This window comes from Camellia sinensis, chromosome 5 (assembly GCF_055761805.1).
Source record: "Camellia sinensis isolate YWXY chromosome 5, ASM5576180v1, whole genome shotgun sequence".
Taxonomy (NCBI): Eukaryota; Viridiplantae; Streptophyta; class Magnoliopsida; order Ericales; family Theaceae; genus Camellia; species Camellia sinensis.
The window spans coordinates 178,505,241-178,525,533 of NC_138965.1; the positions used below are offsets into that span (position 1 = coordinate 178,505,241).

At 35.9% G+C, this 20,293-nt stretch overlaps 1 protein-coding gene across 1 annotated transcript; it reads right to left on the reverse strand.

Annotated features, from left to right (window-relative positions):
- Positions 1–15,154: 15,154 nt before the first annotated feature.
- LOC145791891 (uncharacterized) lies at positions 15,155–17,133 on the reverse strand. Its single transcript, XM_082872350.1, has 5 exons — positions 16,786–17,133; positions 16,516–16,695; positions 16,211–16,272; positions 15,980–16,121; positions 15,155–15,310 (listed from the first exon to the last, which is right to left on the reverse strand). Exons 1-5 carry the CDS (start codon positions 17,131–17,133, stop codon positions 15,155–15,157), a joined length of 888 nt encoding a protein of 295 aa, XP_082728476.1.
- Positions 17,134–20,293: the final 3,160 nt, after the last annotated feature.

Consider the following 20,293-nt stretch of genomic DNA (forward strand, 5'->3'; position numbering starts at 1 on the left):
TTAAGATCTAAAATGGAGGTTCAAAAAAATAGAGATATAAAAAAATTAGGTAATTGCTAATAGCAACAAGGGGTGGACAATGGATATTTCAATCCGCTCAAACCGATCGAACCAATCCATCGCATTTTGAACGAATGCGTGATGATGAATGGATGGTTGCAGACTGATTTTTTTCAATTCGCCTAATTTTGGACGAATAGCAGATTTGAGATTCCTTTGGCCGCAACTGAACCACCAAACCACAACCACCCCTAGTAACTTTTAAGACTTTGTGTTTTCAATTTGTTCAGATATTCTATTTGTGTTTTCAATTGGAAAAAAAAATGATATTCTGTTGTGTTTTTAATTTGTTTTCAATTTAGAAATCCTTTTATCAAACGATAAGTGTTGATATTTTGTATTTTTGAGTGGAAAATATAAAGCTTAATTTTGTCATTTTTTAAAAAAAAAATCATATTAAATAGTTTTCGAATAAAAAATAGTAATGATGAAATAGTTTTGATAATGCATACTTGTTTTTTGTATGCATTTATTATTGGTATTTAACAATTTACTTGATAATCTTTTAGTTATGTCAAGTTGAATTGTTATCCAAAAAAAAAAATATTAGCAAGTTGTATTATGTTCAAAATTTGTAAAAGTTTAAACCGCCAAACCGATTCGCATCAATCCGCCAATCTGGTAGACAGATGCGGATTGATTTTTTCCAATCCACCAATCCAGTGGACGAATGGCAGATTGGAGGTTTTCCAGCCACAACGAAACCGTGAACACCCCTAATAGCAACTCTATAATAAAAATTGTCATAATACCTATTTGAAGGAAAATTATTTTCACACACCTACTTACCTCTGTCTACACACTTAATGAAATATTATTTTAATGAAAATTATATCCTAAATCAAAATGACCATTTAACACTTACTAGTAAAGCTCTTTGGAGAGTTAAACTTGACGATTTCTTCTAAGAACTCTTGAATATTACCGAGAACCTTTGTCAACACAAGTTTATTCAAAAATTTATCCTGGGACTTCTTTTTAAGAACTGGCTGGCTTTTGAATAAACTGTTAATCTCAGAAAACTCCTTAAAAACATCATTTTCAGTATAGATGGATGCTAAAGAAGGAACTATATTACAAAGTGTACTTCCTTTTAACTTTCCTACTAAGAGTGCTTCATGCTTAGGATCCTCCAATGCTTCATCTCTTGGTCTTGGCACATATATGGACTTGAAGCCCTCCACTGGGCTTTCTGCATTCATGTCTGTGACAGATTATGAATACAAACTGTTCAATCTGTACGTCACGGTTCATTATGATCATACTAAACAATAAATAATCATTTCATTGTACACACACTATTTCTGGATTTTATTTTTAGTTTTAGGGTTTGTTTTTCTTGAGCATAAGTTTGAATATCAGGTGTGTGGAAAGAGAGTTTGAATTGAAAATAGGTACAGGTGTATGGAAGGAGGATTTATGTGGTGTGTGTATAAGGATACAAGCTAGTGTATAATTAGAATATAAAGTGTGTGTAATGAGAACAATAATTTATAATTAAATTAATAAATATATATTGAAAAATAATGTGGATAAGTGTGGGGAGCCTCTATTTACACACCATAATTTATCTCAAGGCAAATCACTTCTAAAGGCACACCTTTAATAATTTGGTAAATAAATATTTTGCTCGTCACACACCACAAATTTGCATATTTACCCTTACTCACACACCCACCCACAACAATATACACACAAACTTCCATCTTTACCCTCACTCACTCACACACCCGACACCCACGATATTCATCTCCCCTTCCATTCTCTGTTCAAACCGGTGAACATCATAGTTCAAAACACTGTTTTTCTCATCAAAGACGTCATCGGTGGTGGTGCTCAACACAGGTGGAACTTCACACTGGAGATTCAGTAGGTGAGTTATCATTTGGCTTAGATTTTAGGGTTTTATGTACTTATTTCCATTGCCATGAAATTTGTATTTGAATGAATCAGTTTCCTGTTCGACACTGGATTTTCGAACCCTAAACATTTAACATTCGTTCGACACTTGATTTTCAGACAATAACATTTTGTATGCTTGGTGACTGTCAAACATGTTCAGATGTAGATTGCCGAACAGTAATAATATGTTTGGACAGATACTATCGAACAGTTTTTTTTTTTTTTTTTTTTGTGAACATTAATGTAAGGAGACAATAATGTGAATGAACCTTATATTCTTCCTAGTCAATTTTATTCATCCAAATTGTGAATGACCTTTTATTCTTCCTGAACTTGGCTCTTTCTAGTTATCATAATGTCTGAAACAAGAATCAAACCTATGGAAACAAAAACTAGAATTGCAGAGCCAATGTACACTCCATCTTTGACTATGTAGCACTCACTATCTAACCAACCTTCCCCATAACGCTGCCTTGTGTTCATACTTGTGGATGCACTGATTAATACAATTGCAATTCCAAAGCTAAACCTGTAATAATATTGTTTCCAAAACATGTTTGTATTATTGTTTGTCTCAAACCATGTTTCCCTTTGCAATTAATTGCTTTTCTAGTCCTAGCTGTTGCCAATCTAAGGGGTGATTAATTGCTTTCCTAGTCTTACATATATAATTTATTCTTAAGAAATTGCACATGGGATGCGATATCCCCATTTTTTTATGTTATTGTCCCATACGACATCTCTATAAAACTTATGTTACCCTCATCTCAATTACTGTTAGACAAATAATTAAACATATATGTGTATGGATTACTGTTAGACAAATAATTAAACATATAATTAAACATCTCTATAAAACTTATATTAGCCTCATCTCAATTACTGTTTGGGCAATCAACTAACCCTTTAATCAAGCATATATGTGTATGGATTTCAAAACATCAAGTACTGTTTATAATAGTGTTACTTCTGTTAACTTTATTGTTTTCTGTTTCATTTTCAGAAATGGATAACCCTTCACGTATTCCACCCATTGCCTCAGAGAGATGATGCCATGCATTAACTAATACTAGTCGTGGCCGAGGTCGAGATTGAGGTCGAGGTCGGGGTTGGGGTGATGATATTGTGTTGGAGGAAGCACCTCAAATCTTGGAAGAGGATGTGATCGATAATGGTTCAGGGGATGATGATGATGCTGCTGATGTAGATCAAGGTAAGGAGGTACTCACTGGTCCGTTTCCTGGGAGGCTATCAGATCCATCAGTACTGAAGAGCTTCAAGGCACATATTGCAACAACTATATGGGAGCAAAAGGTAGTATATTTTTTTTTCCATGTTTGTTTCATTTAATTATTTATTGAACAAAATTATTTATGTAAATTATTACTTACCTTGCAGGAGAGGAATCCCTTAAGGTGTTATAATCATGCGTCCAAGATTCTTGAGTGGCAGTGGTGGTTAAGAACTAACAATATAAGGTTTAGAGACATTGTGGAACAGTCAAGCCTAACTTCTTTGTTCCATTGCACATATCGGTTCGTGAATAGGATTGTCATATCTGCATTTGTTGAGCGATGGCAACCAGAGACAAATACTTTTCATTTGATAGTTGTTGAGATGACAATGACATTGGATGATGTGGGTACCATCTTGGGGATCCCTATCACAGGTAGATCAATTAGTGTTGTAACTTTGACAGATCAACATGCACATGCGCTTGTGGTAAATGTCTTGGGAGTTAATGATGCTGAAGTAACTGAGGAGCTATCATCTGCTAGGGGACAATCAGTGAAGCTAGAGTGGTTACGAAGCAAATTCAGTGGTTGCAAAGATTCAAACAACGAGGAATCCATAGCTTGTGCCGTCAGAGCGTATTTGCTATTTCTATTGGGATGTACACTGTTCAGTGACAAGAGTGGGACGAAAGTTCCTGTTGTGTACTTGTAGTTGTTGATGGATTTGTCTGATATTCATACATATGCTTAGGGTGCAGCTGCATTGGCATATTTATACCGACAGTTGTGATTTGCCACGAGATCAGCTGTTCAACAGATGGCTGGTTACATGACATTGTTGGAGACATGGATTTATGAGCATTTTCGGCCATTTAGACCTTACCAAAACATGGAATATACTGTACAATTGCCTTACATGTATCGATGGACTCCTCGTCGAGAAGCTGGCTCAGCCATATCATACCTACAGGCGTTATAGGAGGAGCTTGACAGATTGGCATTTGATAAGGTATACCAATTAATATTAGTTTAATTAAGTTTTCTCATTACATGTCACTCATCAAGATTTCATTTGTGTTTCTCTCTTAGGTTACGTGGGATCCATATCGACATTGCCATCAACATCACCAATGTCATGAGATCACATTCTATACTGGCTGTTTGAAGTGTTTGGATGTAGTTAAATCCTATCATCCTAAAAGGGTTCTTAGACAGTTTGGTAGGGTTCAGACCATCCCACCTGCACCACTCGACCCTGTTCGTGTTGTTAAAGGTGTCACAGCAGTCCGATATAGAGTGATGTATCAGTATCTTAATCAGATACAGGAGAGTTGGGATAATCATGTTTTATTTGCTCGAAAGAGGAGTACCCCAGTCAGACGTCCCGCTGATTGTGTTGATGGTTACATGCAGTGGTATACAACCATTACACACTTATATATCCAAAACCCCACACATCGGTCTGGTTTTGACCCACGTGCATAGGATAGTCGATTCGACGTGCAAGATGTTGAGGTATGACAATATTGCGCATACATTGTTTACATTTTTTTTGAAGATGACACGTGTTAATTACAATTGTATTTGTTCTTAATGCAGCATATTGATCACTCAGTACGGATTGCCCATCCTATCATTGAGGCAGGTCATGATGCTAGTGTTCGTGAGCAAGATAGATTATATGAGGCCATTGGGAGAATGACACATGTTCTTCAGGGTCAACAAATTGATGAGGCTGGACCTAGTTCTATTCTACTTCGAACATACAATAGTAAGAGATGAGTAGATGATAGGTAGTTGGTTATATGGTAATCTTGTTTTGTTATTTTGTAATGGAAAAGAAGTACTCTTTTGATGTTTTTGTTGGTTTGTAATGAACAAGAATTACTCTACCAATATTTTGTAAGGAACAAGTATTCATGGTTTGTATTTTTGATAATGAATTGGAAGTATTATGCCATTGCGTTTGATACACTGCAATGAACAAGTAATATCATGTGCATTAAATCAACTCAAAGTTTAATCCAACTCAACTATTTAATTGTTAATCATTAAAAAAATGTATCAGTAACTTTTTGAATTGCATAACTACAACTCAACTCAACTCACATACATCATTACTTATCAAGGTTAGTATAATCAAATATCTCTCTAGTAGCTACCCCTGAATGAACAACTTCTTTAAAATGCTCAATTCGGAAACTATATGCAGTATCCCATCCAGCCGCACAAGAATGATGAAACTTGCACCAATTGATAGCTATCTGTGATACCCCTGTTCTGTATTATGTTAATTTATTTTCTTTATGCATATGATTATGTGTTTGTTATGATTTTGAGTGTCATTTATATGAATATATGTGGTTTTGAATTTCTATCTGTTCACCGTAGGAATATCTGTTTGATTATCTACTTCGGAATTTAAATTGAAGGCCTTATCGGCCACCGAAACCAAAATTGATTGCGCCATTGTAATTGGAAAAAATTTTAGAGCCTACGGTGAAGTTTAATTGAAAAATTGATTCAGACCAGATTAAGTTGATTAGATTGGCGAATAAGTACCCAATTATCTCTTATTATTAAATTGTGACTAGTTGGAATTTATGTAAAAACGCTATACACTCAATTTTTCTCCTTTTATCTTCATTTGGGCTTATCAACTCTCTAGAAAAAGAGAAGGCCGACTGTTAGAGAGAGAAAGGGAGGGACTTGTGCAATTTTTGGCTCAAGCTTGGGGATTTGAAGATTAAACTCAAGAATTTGCTATAGATTGGAAGAATAAAGCCTCTAGGTAAGTGAATTCATGAATTGTAAGTTATCATCTTGTGAATTCAAGTTTGAATAAAGGTCAAGAACATGGATTGAATTGATTATGAGGAAATTGAGTTGATTTTGTTGTATTGAAGTCATTAGAGGCATGCATGTAGGAAATTGCTATAAATTTCCATGTTTAAGCATAAATTGTGTAATCCATGATGAATCTTGTTTGAAATCCATGTATTTGATCATCTCTTCACCAATTAAAAGTTGAGGATATTATGTATATTTCACATGCAAGTGCAAATCATGGGAGTTTGAGTCTTGCATGCTTGAATCTAGTGTGTTGGTGGTGAGTTTGAGTTAATTTGAGACATGCATGTGATTAAATTGTGAAATTGAGCTTCATTGTGTTGTAATTTGGTGGTTATACCACGTTAGAATATGAATATGTGAAGTTTGAGCCAAAATCATGCATTTGGAACCTTTGGACATCAAATTGAAGCTCAAGAACATGTTCTAGATTTTCCAGAATTTTGATGTCCGCTCGAGCGGGGAAACAGCCACTCGAGCGTGAATTTCGTGTTCCTAGTATTTTCTGCAGACCATGATGTCCGCTCGAGCGAGGAAGTCCACGCTCGAGCGGGGAGTTATGTAGGATGGACTTCCGCTCGAGCGTCCAAATTCCACGCTTGAGCGTAAAAATGGCATAACCAATACTTTTGCAGACCTCATGGGTCCGCTCGAGCGGGGACCCTGTTTCTGAAAATTTTGTGTGATCGTTCTGTGTTTCGTTTTCCGTTCTCTTTCACTTGCAAGCACTCTTAGGCATGCATTAAGCATTGTAATTGAGTTAAAGAGATAAGAATGAAGCCTAAAGAGGAATATGTGAATTAAAGAACGGATTGAATTGTTTGTGACCTATATGTGTTATATGATGTGTAGGGTCAAGCTCCAGGGCAAATCGACAAGCTGATCACTGTGAGTAATATCTTAACAAAGATTTCTGAATTATGTTGTTGTCCAAATTGCTTACTTCTATATAAGTCTTATAAGTTCATTGATTCGTTTGGTAGACAATGGTTGTTATACTTAATGAATGGGCCCGAGGCCGTTTTGATAAGAATAAATGAATGGGCCAGAGGCCATTTTGATAAGAATAAGTGAATGGGCCAGAGGCCGTTTTGATAAGAATAAGTGAATGGGCCAGAAGCCGTTTTGATAAGAATGAATGAATGGGCCGAAGGCCGTTTTGACATGAATAGATGGGCCGAAGGCCGTTTTGACATGAGTAGATGGGCCAAAGGCCGTTTTGACAAGAACAAATGATTGGGCCAAAGGCCGATTGACATAAATGGTTGGGCCAAAGGCCGTTTTGACACAAATGAAAGTTTAACGTGCATGAATGGGCCAGAGGCCAGTTTGACATGCATGAATGGGCCAGAGGCCAGTTTGAAATGAAAGTTTGAAAGGCCTAAAGGCTAGTTTGATATGAAAGTTTGAAAGACCTAAAGGCCAGTTTGATATGGAAGTTTGAAAAGGCCAAAGGCCAGTTTGACACGAATAATAGTTTGACACTAATGAACTGGGCCTGAGGCCGTATGATGTGTTTGGAACCGCAGTTACTTAACTTACTTATATCTATGTACGCATGTATTAGTAGAAATATAAATTGGGCCCAAGGCCGTTTGATGTATATTGTTCCAATGTATATTCTTTATTTGATATTATTCACTGGGCTTTCGCTCACGCTCATTCATGTGTTTGTAGGTGAGCCAAGAGAAGTCCAAACCCAGCCCCAGTGAAGTCTGTTTGGAACAACTAAGGTTTTGAGAGTCAGCCCTTACGTCTCACGCACGAGACACGTCTTCGCCCTTCTGCCATTCTATGTTATTTTGTCATGTTGGCGAGGACTTTGGTGTACGTCTGTATATGGCTTTGTTTTGGCTGACTTAGATTTGAATGATCTTGTCTGTATAGAACTTTATGTTACTATACTTTCTGTTGTGAGTTATTAACATATGTAAGTTTGGAATGTTATGATGTGCTCATAAGCACGACTCTATGGACAAAGTTTTAAATTTGCTTCCGTTTGGCCCCTTTACTCTGATGAGTTTTGCCTTATTTGGTTTGAGGCCATAGGTAATCTCGTGATTACTGGCCGATTATGGCCTTAACCCATAGGGGCGGGTTCGGGTCATGACAGAGTGGTATCAGAGCACGAGTTAATAACTCACACACTTGTCCAAAAGAGCAATAAGCGTTTAGAGAAAATCTAGGATGCATTCATATGATAAGTATGAATTTGGAAGCATCGAGAATATGCCTAACTATTTTGATATGAACGATTATGTGCTATAAGTTGCGAATTGCTTGCATTCCAAAATATTTGAATACGTATGCTCCTTTGTATATGCAAACCTATGAATCTTTTATATAAAGCATAACGCAAGTTTAATCAAATGTTGAAAACATGTGATTATATAAGATATGAATTGTTGCACTAATGTGTACAACGAGTTTGTTTTGCTATCATGCACATACATGAACATATGAATCATGAAAAGTTGCCTATGTGCATTCGATTCTGCAAATGGGCGTCTATGTGAAATATGAACATGATTTGAGTATATAACTACTTAGTAAATGTTCAGCATGCGATATCTGATAAGTGTGCAATCATCTGTTACGTATGTGATTAAATGTGCCTATGTGCGAATGTACGCATGTATATCCGTGTTTATTTTCGTATTGGGCATCCCAGTGTTTGGCAAGGTTTAATAAGAATTTGTGTAAAGTGTGGATAAAGTAAGGGCATACGAGTTGGCAGACTCTTTCGTAGCCCGACTTGATAGTCTGGAAGGAATAGTATAAGAAATGGCAGAGATCTTAAGACAACAACGTCAGTTGCCACTATGGCAAGAACCTTGCCACCACCAGTGTAAGAAACACCGAGAAGTTTGTTATCAAATCTCTGGGGCTCGTTATAGGTATGGTAAAGTGGACCGTATGGTAAGGAACTGTCCTCGAACTGAACAAAATGTGAATAAATCTTCTGTCTCAGCTAGATTCGTACCAAGGGTAGGAATTGCTATTCGAGATACTGTAATTGCACTCGTCTCAGAAAGTACTCAGAATGCTGCAACCGTTATTCCAAGTATCTATACTGTTTATAAACGAATGCCTATATGTGATTGATTCGGAATTAGTGCATGTGTACACTTTGCTTGGGGTATTGTTTGATTCGGATCAGCATGTCCCTTCATATTTGCTCCATGTGTATCTAGATTGATTAGACCCACAAGATCGAGACCGTATTCATTGAATGTATATGCTCCATTTGGGAAGTTTGTGAAATATGTGTTGGGATATCGAATAACTCTACACATGCACATGTACATCTAAACCTATACTCGGGGTGATTTGTTATATTACTACCTTTATTGACTAAACCACTGGAATTGTGACTCTGTGATTGTGTGATTGAGTTGAGCACCCCAAGTAATGAACTCTATAACTGTGAGACCATGTACTCTGATTGGTAGGAAATTGACTGGACTGGACTGGACTATGTGACTATATTAAGCTTGACTCGTCAACCTATGTTTTGTGACTAATTTGGAACCTCTGCTTAACAAATCCTATATTATGTGTAATCGAAGAACTTTGTTTAATGTGTTACTGTGTACCAAGTGCTTGCATCTAAGACTTATTTGAGAACTGCTATATTGATTATGATACATACCTCCTGATATGAACAACTGCATGCATATGCAACTACACCTGAACTTATGTGGACAATGCTATATTGTACATGACTTGAAATACTTTGATATGAACGGATGTGATGAATGACTCCGATATGACTTTAAGGACTGATGAACTTAGAACAGTTGTGAAACTATCAACCGTGTACCTAAGCAAACGAAGTATGCCTTATAGAACCAAATGTACTTTATTTGAGAAAATTGTTATCTGATTTGACCCGATAGAACTTTTGTTTGATTGGGCCTGTTAGAACCCTCATTTGATATAATTTGATGGGACCTTTGCTCGATTTGGTTTGGCAAGACCTTTGGTGGGATTATTTTGATGAGAGCCTCTATCTGATTTGACCTTGTTAAAAGGAAGTACGGATTACGTATGAGTAAATAGCCAGATTATTCTTGGCAGGAAAATTGATAAACCCAAAACTTGAATCCGTTTGGAGTACTTGACTCACTTCAAAGACCTTTGGTGGGCTATCAATAGATTGATTTAACCATGAACACCGTGAGAACCAACCTTCAACTATTGAGGACATATGTGTTAAAAACGAACTGGGTTGTGCGAATCCAGTGGTTGGGTGTCGTAAGAAACAATGCTTGTGTGCTATCATGTTCTTGCTCATTTGACGTTATGGAAACCGATGACAGCGGATTGATTTGATTGTAAATGGTACTGAACATTTGTCCTTGACTGATCAGAATATGTTTTGTATGGGAGATTAGCTGCTTCAGTGTTATCGGATTTTGGGAAATCAGGTTATAATGAGTGCCATTATGTTTGTTTTGATGACATTATTGGGGCGTCCTTTCGTGCTAGGGGACGTTAAGCCTATGTAGCACCTTTGTTGAGATATCTCTTTTGCCACCAACGGTTTTGTACGGGTGGGTTTGTTTAATCGATCTCGAGTCGGCCACCGACGGTCGTGAACGGGTGTGCTTTGATTCCGAGACGATTATTTCTTTGTTTTGCCCGGAATGTCATCCTTTGGTATTATGTGGATGTTATTAGCATCAAAGGAGCTTTTAAAAACCCTATTTGTCTGAAAGTATGTGAATTCAATACGCCTTGCGTAAATAACTGCTCAGTGCCATTATATTTTGTAATTAGGGCTCTGAGGATGTGTAAATTGTGTTTAACATGTGATTGACTATTTTGATATCATCTTTGACATCATGGGGATTAATAGACGAATTGCCTTCTGCTTTTGGCGACTATGAGATAGTGTGGAAAGACTCGAAAGCACAAGGAATTGAATATTGAATCGAATTGCAAACTGTAAACTGCTGAATGAATTGAGAACACGTGTATAGGGGTAGAAATCGACTGCTTCCATGTTAGTGTGCTTTACAATTGGTACTATGGGGATATATGAGTTACGTATGTCATGTGATTGATTGCTTCGTTGTCATCTTTGTTGACTCGGGAATCAGTGTCTAGATCCACTTTATGTTCCTGAAGACTTCTGATTGATCTTGAATAACCGTGATGAGCCACTAAACTAAGTACTGAATTGGATTGTGAATTGCGAAATTATCGATGAACGAATTAAACTTCTATGACAAGGATATGGACTGAACTTCTATGGGAAAGTTAGTGGGCGTTTGAAATAAATATGTTGGCGATCTGTTGTGAAAAAGAAAATTATTGAATTGTGTCTAAATGTTTTTAGTGCCAACAAGTCAAAGTTGAATATTAGATTTGGCAGAACTACTTCAATCTCTCTCTATTTCGGAATGAAAATAGGGATATGTGACTACGAAGTTCATTGTGGGGCTACCTTGAGCACCGAGGGTATAAGTCCCGTTTGGGTTGTTGTCTATAGGATTACTAAGTTTGCTAATTTCCTCCCTGTGAAGTCTTCGCGTGATGCTTATAGACTAGCAACTGTTTACATCGACAAGATTGCTCGTTGCATGGGACCCTAGTATCTATTGTTTTGGACAGGGATCCTAAAATGTGTTTGAAGTCTAGCAAGCCTTCTAGAGGCGATGAGAATTGGATTGTGAGTCAACGCTACCTCCCATCCGCTAATTGATGTATAATTAGAAAGAACTTTTGGGAGAAATACTCCAAATATATTTAGCAGATCTTTCAGGGAATTTGGAAAGTCTATTCGTTGTTGGCAGATTCTGCTTACAACAACAGCTTGCACTCTAGTTTCAGTATAGCACCATACAAGCCTTGTATGGAAGAAAAATGTAAGTCTCTGACTGATTGAGAACTGAGTGTTGCTTGATTTTAGGACAAAGTAAATGGCTATCAAAAAAGACTGGAACCGTTGAATGAAAAGTGTTCTGAATTGTGTTCGACTAAAGGTAAAATAGGTTTGGAGGACCAAACTTCCTAAAGGAAGGAAGACTGTGATACCCCTGTTCCGTATTATGTTAATTTATCCTCCTTATGCATATGATTATGTGTTTATTATGATTTTGGGTATTATTTATATGAATATCTGTGGTTTTGAATTTCTATCTGTTCACCATAGGAATATCTGTTTGATTATTTGCTTCGGAATTTAAATTGAAGGCCTTATCTGCCACCGAAATCAAAATTGATTGCGCCATTGTAATTGGCAAAATTTTTAGAGCCAACGGCAAAGTTTAATTGAAAAATTGATTCAGACCAGATTAAGTTGATTAGATTGACGAATAAGTACCTAATTATCTCTTATTATTAAATTGTAACTAGTGGGAATTTATGTAAAAAGGCTATACACTCAATTTTTCTCCTTTTATCTTCATTTGGGCTGATCAACTCTCTTGAAAGAGAGAAGGCCGACTGTTAGAGAGAGAAAGGGAGGGACTTGTGCAATTTTTGGCTCAAGCTTGGGGATTTGAAGATTAAACTTAACAATTTGCTATAGATTGGAAGAATTAAGCCTCTAGGTAAGTGAATTCATGAATTGTAAGTTATCATCTTGTGAATTCAAGTATGAATAAAGGTCAAGAACATGGATTGAATTGATTATGAGGAAATTGAGTTGATTTTGTTGTATTGAAGTCATTAGAGGCATGCATGTAGGAAATTGCTATAAATTTCCATGTTTAAGCATAAATTGTGTAATCCATGATGAATCTTGTTTGAAATCCACGTATTTGATCATCTCTTCACCAATTAAGTTGAGGATATTGTGTATATTTCACATGCAAGTGCAAATCATGGGAGTTTGAGTCTTGCATGCTTGAATCTAGTGTGTTGGTGGTGAGTTTGAGTTAATTTGAGACATGCATGTGATTAAATTGTGAAATTGAGCTTCATTGTGTTGTAATTTGGTGGTTATACCATGTTAGAATATGAATATGTGAAGTTTGAGCCAAAATCATGCATTTGGAACCTTTGGACATCAAATTGAAGCTCAAGAACATGTTCTGGATTTTCCAGAATTTTGATGTCCGCTCAAGCGGGGAAACAGCCGCTCGAGCGTGAATTTCGTGTTCCCAGTATTTTCTGCAGACCATGATGTCCGCTCGAGCGGGGAAGTCCACACTCGAGCGGGGAGTTATGTAGGATGGACTTCCGTTTGAGCGTCCAAGTTCCACGCTCGAGCGTAAAAATGGCATAACCAGTACTTTTGCAGACCTCATGGGTCCGTTCGAGCGGGGAAGTCCACGCTCGAGCGGGGACCCTGTTTCTGAAAATTTTGTGTGATCGTTCTGTGTTTCGTTTTCCGTTCTCTTTCACTTGCAAGCACTCTTAGGCATGCATTAAGCATTGTAATTGAGTTAAAGAGATAAGAATGAAGCCTAAAGAGGAATATGTGAATTAAAGAACGGATTGAATCGTTTGTGACCCATATGTGTTATATGATGTGTAGGGTCAAGCTCCAGGGCAAATCCACAAGCCGATCACTGTGAGTAATATCTTAACAAAGATATCTGAATTATGTTATTGTCCAAATTGCTTACTTCTATGTAAGTCTTATAAGTTCATTGATTCGTTTGGTAGACAATGGCTGTTATACTAAATGAATGGGCCACAGGCCGTTTTGATAAGAATAAGTGAATGGGCCAGAGGCCGTTTTGATAAGAATAAGTGAATGGGCCAGAGGCCGTTTTGACATGAATAGATGGGCCAAAGGCCGTTTTGACATGAATGAATGGGCCGAATGCCGTTTTGACAAGAATAAATGATTGGGCCGAAGGCCGATTGACATAAATGGTTGGACCAAAGGCCGTTTTGACACAAATGAAAGTTTGACGTGCATGAATGAGCCAGAGGCCAGTTTGACATGCATGAATGGGCCAGAGGCCTGTTTGAAATAAAAGTTTGAAAGGCCTAAAGGCCAATTTGATATGAAAGTTTGAAAGACCTAAAGGCCAGTTTGATATGGAAGCTTGAAAAGGCCAAAAGCCAGTTTGACACAAATAATAGTTTGACACTAATGAACTGGGCCCGAGGCCGTATGATGTGTTTGGAACTGCAGTTACTTAACTTACATATGTCTATGTACACATGTATTAGTAGAAATATAAATTGGGCCCAAGGCCATTTGATGTATATTGTTCCAATGTATATTCTTTATTTGATATTATTCACTGGGCTTTCGCTCACGCTCATTCATGTGTTTGTAGGTGTGCCAAGAGAAGTCCAAACCCAGCCCCAGTGAAGTCTGTTTGGAACAACTAAGGTTTTGAGAGTCAGCCCTTACGTCTCACGCACGAGACACGTCTTCGCCCTTCTGCCATTCTATGTTATTTTGTCATGTTGGCGAGAACTTTGGTGTACGTCTGTATATGGCTTTGTTTAGGCTGACTTAGATTTGAATGATCCTGTCTGTATAGAACTTTATGTTACTATGCTTTCTGTTGTGAGTTATTAACATATGTAAGTTTGGAATGTTATGATGTGCACATAAGCACGACTCTATGGACAAAGTTTTAAATTTGCTTCCGTTTGGCCCCTTTACTCTGATGAGTTTTGCCTTATTTGGTTTAAGGTCATAAGTAATCTCGTGATTACTGGTCGATTATGGCCTTAACCCATAGGGGCGGGTTCGGGTCATGACACTATCGGTGGAACTGGATGACCCAGTAACATGAACACTTACATTAACAAAGCTTTAAGTATGAGAGCGATGCAGTACAAAATGATAAATGTATTACACTAATCATAATGCTATACCTAGACAAAATGATTCCCATTAACAAATCCAATAGCAATCTCACGCCGTTGAACTTGTGATATTGGCACTGATCGCAGGGGGAGGAATATAAGGCATTATTGTGCATATAAGTGATACAATACCACATTATAACAAAATGCAATAAGATGACCCATGTCAGGCATAGTCATCTAACGGTGATACCTTGGATGGGCTCAAAGTATGATAAAATCTGAGTCAGTTCTTCAATTCTGTCACGTGAACCATATAGATAAGTGTAATGGTCTATGTGTGTGTGCAATTCTTGTAGGAGATCATGCCTGACTTGACCTTATTTAGCCTCTATAAACCCCATAAACCCAGCAATGGCCCTAAACCCACAATTGTCATCAGCATCTATATCCTTGATAAGACGCATGTACGGCTTCAATCCAACTGGGAGGGTGTCAACATATGAATAAATCGTATTTGTACGAGTCCGATATACCTATTCAACAGGGAAGGCATCAACACATGAACAATAAAACACGTAATTTATCATCAACAAAAATGTAAGTAAAAATGATTACATGCACCTTCTCTTTGGCAGGCCATTTTTATATACTTTGACAGAATCTTGTGTGGGGATCTGGGTGCCCATAGGTGAGTGGTTGTCATGTCCAAATTAAACTAGCTCAAATGCACATAGGTCTCAACGCGTAGATACATCTATCTTCTTATGTCCCTTACCTCGAGTGTTGGGCTTGACATCCAGCTCAATGAGAAGACTACTTTGCGGATCTGTAATTTCTCCTAACTTATGCAGAATTTCCAACTACATAGTGTAATTAGATACATTGAATCGCTTAAGTATGAGATCAAAATTTGGTTCACAACTCAATTCCACTTTATCATTCTTCAACTTTTGTACTACCCCAAGAGTCCTCCAGTGTGGGTTAATGCTATCAAGTGGTATTGGACGACCCTGTCGGATGTAATCCGCAATCTCATGGGCACAGGGTAACCCGTGTGTTCGTCGAACAACACATCCACATACTGAAGCATCAATGCCAACATCATTCGCTCGCTTACTCTCCGCTAAGACATGATCTAATGCAATAATAGAGATATTACCTCGGAGCTCTCTAAAATGGGATGGTTTGAACTGGTGTTATACAATGGTTAAACTCTTCTCAAACGATGCCTTAATATCAACATGTTGCAACTCAAGCAAACTATGGATCTTGGTCCAAGAACACTCAAAATTGACTTGGTTAGAACCAAGTTGCCGTTTCAGTTTTGCATGTGCACTTTCAACCCTGTGTACAATGGAAACAATTAACATAATTAAGTTTAAATAATCAAAATCATAATGACTAATAGTATAAGGTAGACAAATATATATTACCTGTTAGTTGTAACATTCCCGAAGTGCATACAACTATCTGTCCATACGGCAACAAACTTATCCTTATATGGAATTAACCAACTTTGTGACACATATTGCACTGCCTCAGGACATGTATCAAAATCCGCAAGTAGCCTAGCAAGGTGTTCATTGTATTCAAGCTCAGTTGAAGAGAGTACTAAGAAATTCCATAAAGAGATATACTTGTCCTATTCTTCCGTACTCTTAAACATTTTCTTGCATTTCACCAGTACATTTCTACTAATATGCCATCGGCATAATAAATGTCGAGATGTAGAAAATACCCTGTCAATAGCATTCATCAAAGCAAGCTTCCTGTCCGTGACAATCACCTCAAGAATAGCAATGTCATCCAAGAGACTACGCAATGTAGTTAACACCCAAACGTAGTTATCAATCCGCTCAAATTGGAGATATGCAAAGGCTACGGAGAATGACATATCAGTGAATGTCACACCAACTATCTCAAGAAGAAGAAGACGACATCAATTTGTCTTATATGTGCAGTCCATGATCAACACTATTGGAAATGAATGGAGCAAATCTAAACTGACAGGATGTGCCCAAAACAAGTCTGTGACAGTCATCGTGCTGTTGTCACTCCTATGCCGCTCAATGTAATTATGCTTTTCTAATTCACGTAACAAATGTTGCATTTGTGATCTCCCATATTTCTCAATAACATTATTCCTATGACGTACATTGTAAATGGTTTTCATAGTGGTTACATTCAAAGCATCCTTTCGTTTCAATGTAACCAAAATCTCTTTTGGTCTGACCATGTTTTTGGACATATCCACTAATAATGATGTTTCCTCCTCAGATAATCTCCCTACAAATGAATGTCCTTCAAAATGTTTAGCAGGAGCATGGTTATGCATTCCACATGCTACATCTACCATCCAATCATCATCAGCTATCAACTTACGAGCCCTCAACTCAAAGAGACACCCACATTTCTTTATACCCGTTATCTTCACAATTTTTTTGTTTGAATCATCTCCTTTTAATTTCTTATGAGCTCTGTATTGACCACTTCTCTCACAAGCAAGATATATCCTTGGTGTCGTATGACCACCACCATAGTCTGATGTCTTGATGACAATTACAAATCCATTTTTCCTTCCAACGTCCCGTACTCAACCGAGCAATTCTTCTTTGCTCTTGAAAACCTACAAGTCAAATTCAACAAAGTCATTAAACATGAAAAGAAAAAAAACACTAATTTTCAACATGAGACTGCCTCATTAGTAATAAATTGACTCGTGTAGTCAACAAGACCCCCAGATCCAACATCACTGCATTCCACGGATGTACAGTTCTGGAAAAAAAATATATATATATAACTGTTCAGCAGTACATAGTCGAATTAAATGAAATTGTTGGATTTTTTTAACCGAATATATGAATTATGTTTGACTCTTACCAACCGATTATTTTGATAATGTTCGACCCTAGTAATCCGAACAAATACAACTTGTTCGATTGTAGTTAGTCGAACAATGATACATTATCCACCCCTGGTTAACCGAACTATACCAACGATTTACCACTCATCAAGTAAACGAAAATGACAAAATAAATAAATAAATAAATAAATAACCTTTTCCTTGCTCCATTGTTCCGAATCAGAATTGTTAGATGCATCATTCATTGAATCCAATCAAAATCTTCAATAATACTATATTTTTGATTATTTGTTAAAGGGTTTTTGGTTTTGGTTTGAGGGTTTTTGGATTCTTGATAGAGAAGATACGTAAAGAACAAGTTTGAAATTGATGATTTATATTATATTCATTCTTGTCCTTTATGGTAAATATACAAATGGTGTGTGTCATAACTTGTCCTTTGTAGTCATTTCACTTAAGGTTAAAATTGTAACAAAAAATAAATTAATTAATGGTATGCCTTGAGAGAAAATGTGGTGTGTAAATAGAGCCCTATGTGTCCTATTCAAAACCTTTTTTTTTTTTTTTAAAGATTACCTATTTTAACCTTAATAATCCAAACCCAAAATAACAACCCATATCCATTGTAAACCCCAGAACATATCAGTAGGGATGGCAATTTGAACCCGGCCCGACGGGGACCCGACCCCGATTAGAACTGGTTTTCTCCGAAAATAATCCCCATAGGGCCGGGGATGGTATTGAAAATTAAATTCCCGTTAATTTTCGGGCCGGGGACGATGATAGATCCCTTAGCCCTGACCCCGGCCCGACCACGCCCCGAAATCCCCGAATAATGCCCCGTATATACATATATGTTTAGGAGTGTATTGGATATATGTTTAGGAGTTCACTGGACTATATTATATTATATTTACTATTATCTATATCTATACTATATATTAAGCAAAAAGGGGCTTTTAACCCCCAAGGCCTATGAGAGCATCAATATGCCAATTCTAATTTTCTAATTTTTTGTTTTTTAAAAAAAAAATTAACCTCAGCATTTATTAATTTCTCTCAACTCACAAGACTTTTTAACTTCTCTCATAATTACTGCAGTACCTTTTCCAAAACAAATAATTTGTATATTAAAAAAAATTTAAAACAAATATAAATATCTATATCTATATCTATCTCTAACCCACAAATTTTGTGGGAGTTCCAATATTTGAACCTTAATTTCTTGATTTTTTTGAAAAAAAAAAACTTAGCACTTGTTAAATTCTTCCAAATCTTTTTAACTTCTCCAATACACACTCTTTTTAATTTTTCACAAACTTATTGCAAACAGTGAATCTCCTTTTTGTTTTCTCCCCCTTGACTTCTCACTTCTACACTTTCAACTTCATTGACCACATATGCAAACAGTAAGTCTTCTTTTTGTTTTCTCATTCTCACAGGCCTTGGGGGTTAAAAACCCCATTTTGCTTAATATATAGTATAAATATTGTAGCTAGATAGCGCATAAAAATATTTGTGATTTGTCTAGCGAATAAAAAATTATAATTTGATTTTTTAATATGATTGAAGTTAGATAAATATAAACCCTTACAAAGAGAAAAATGTGATTATAATTAGTTGAATGATTCTTTTTTTTTAATGTAATTGCAGTTAGTTTAATAGTTTTTTTTTCATTTATTTATTTTATTATGGGAAAAATGTGATGTGATTGTAGTTTGTTCAATGGCTCTTTTTTTTAATATGATTGTTGTAGTTAGTTCAATGATTTTTTTTAATGTTATTTAATCTTTTTATTTACTATTTTAATTTTATTTTTGATTTTTTAATATGATTGAAGTTAGATAAATAACAAAGAGAAAAATATGATTATAATTAGTTGAATGATTCTTTTTTTTTAATGTGATTGTAGTTAGTTTAATAGTTCTTTTTTTTTATTTATTTATTTTATTATGGGAAAAATGTGATGTGATTGTATTTTGTTCAATGGCTATTTTTTTTAATATGATTGTTGTAGTTAGTTCAATGGTTTTTTTTAATGTTATTTAATATTTTTATTTACTATTTTAATTTTATTTTTAATATGATTGAAGTTAGATAAATATAAACACTCACAAAGAAAAAAATGTGATTGTAGTTATTTCAATGGTTCTTTTTTTTTAATGTGATTGTCGTTAGTCAATGTTTTTTTTTTCATTTATTTATTTTTTTATTATGGGAAAAATGTGATGTGATTGTAGTTTGTTCAATGGTTTCTTTTTTGAATGTGATTTAATCTTTTATTTACTCTTTTAATGGTTTTTCTTTACAATTATTTATGAAAAAATATGATTGTAGTTAGATATCATAAAAATATTTGTGTTTTGATTTGATTTTTTTCTGATTTGATTTTTAAAGTACCAATTATTTATAATGATTAGATTGTATTTTGAAAAAAAAAATTGTAATTGATTTTTTTAACTCACTGTGTTTTTTGAAAAAAATTTATTGTGTTTTTTTAACTATCAATTCACTTAATTTGTGATTTGATTTTTAACTCACTATGTTTTTTGAAAAACAAAATGGATTGCACTCATTATGGTCACATAATGTACTAATTATTGATGATGATTAGATTGTATTTTGACCCAAAAAAAATTGTAATTGATCTTTT

What these genes read in the sequence shown, in the direction of transcription:
- LOC145791891 (XM_082872350.1), bottom strand. Translation starts at nt 17,133, where the DNA reads ATGGTAGATGTAGCATGTGGAATGCATAACCATGCTCCTGCTAAACAT. An exon ending in TGATGAATGCTATTGACAGG is followed by an intron (nt 16,273 to 16,515) that starts GTATTTTCTACA and finishes ATTCCATATAAG; the next exon opens with GATAAGTTTGTTGCCGTATG. An exon ending in GGGAATGTTACAACTAACAG is followed by an intron (nt 16,122 to 16,210) that starts GTAATATATATT and finishes CATTGTACACAG; the next exon opens with GGTTGAAAGTGCACATGCAA.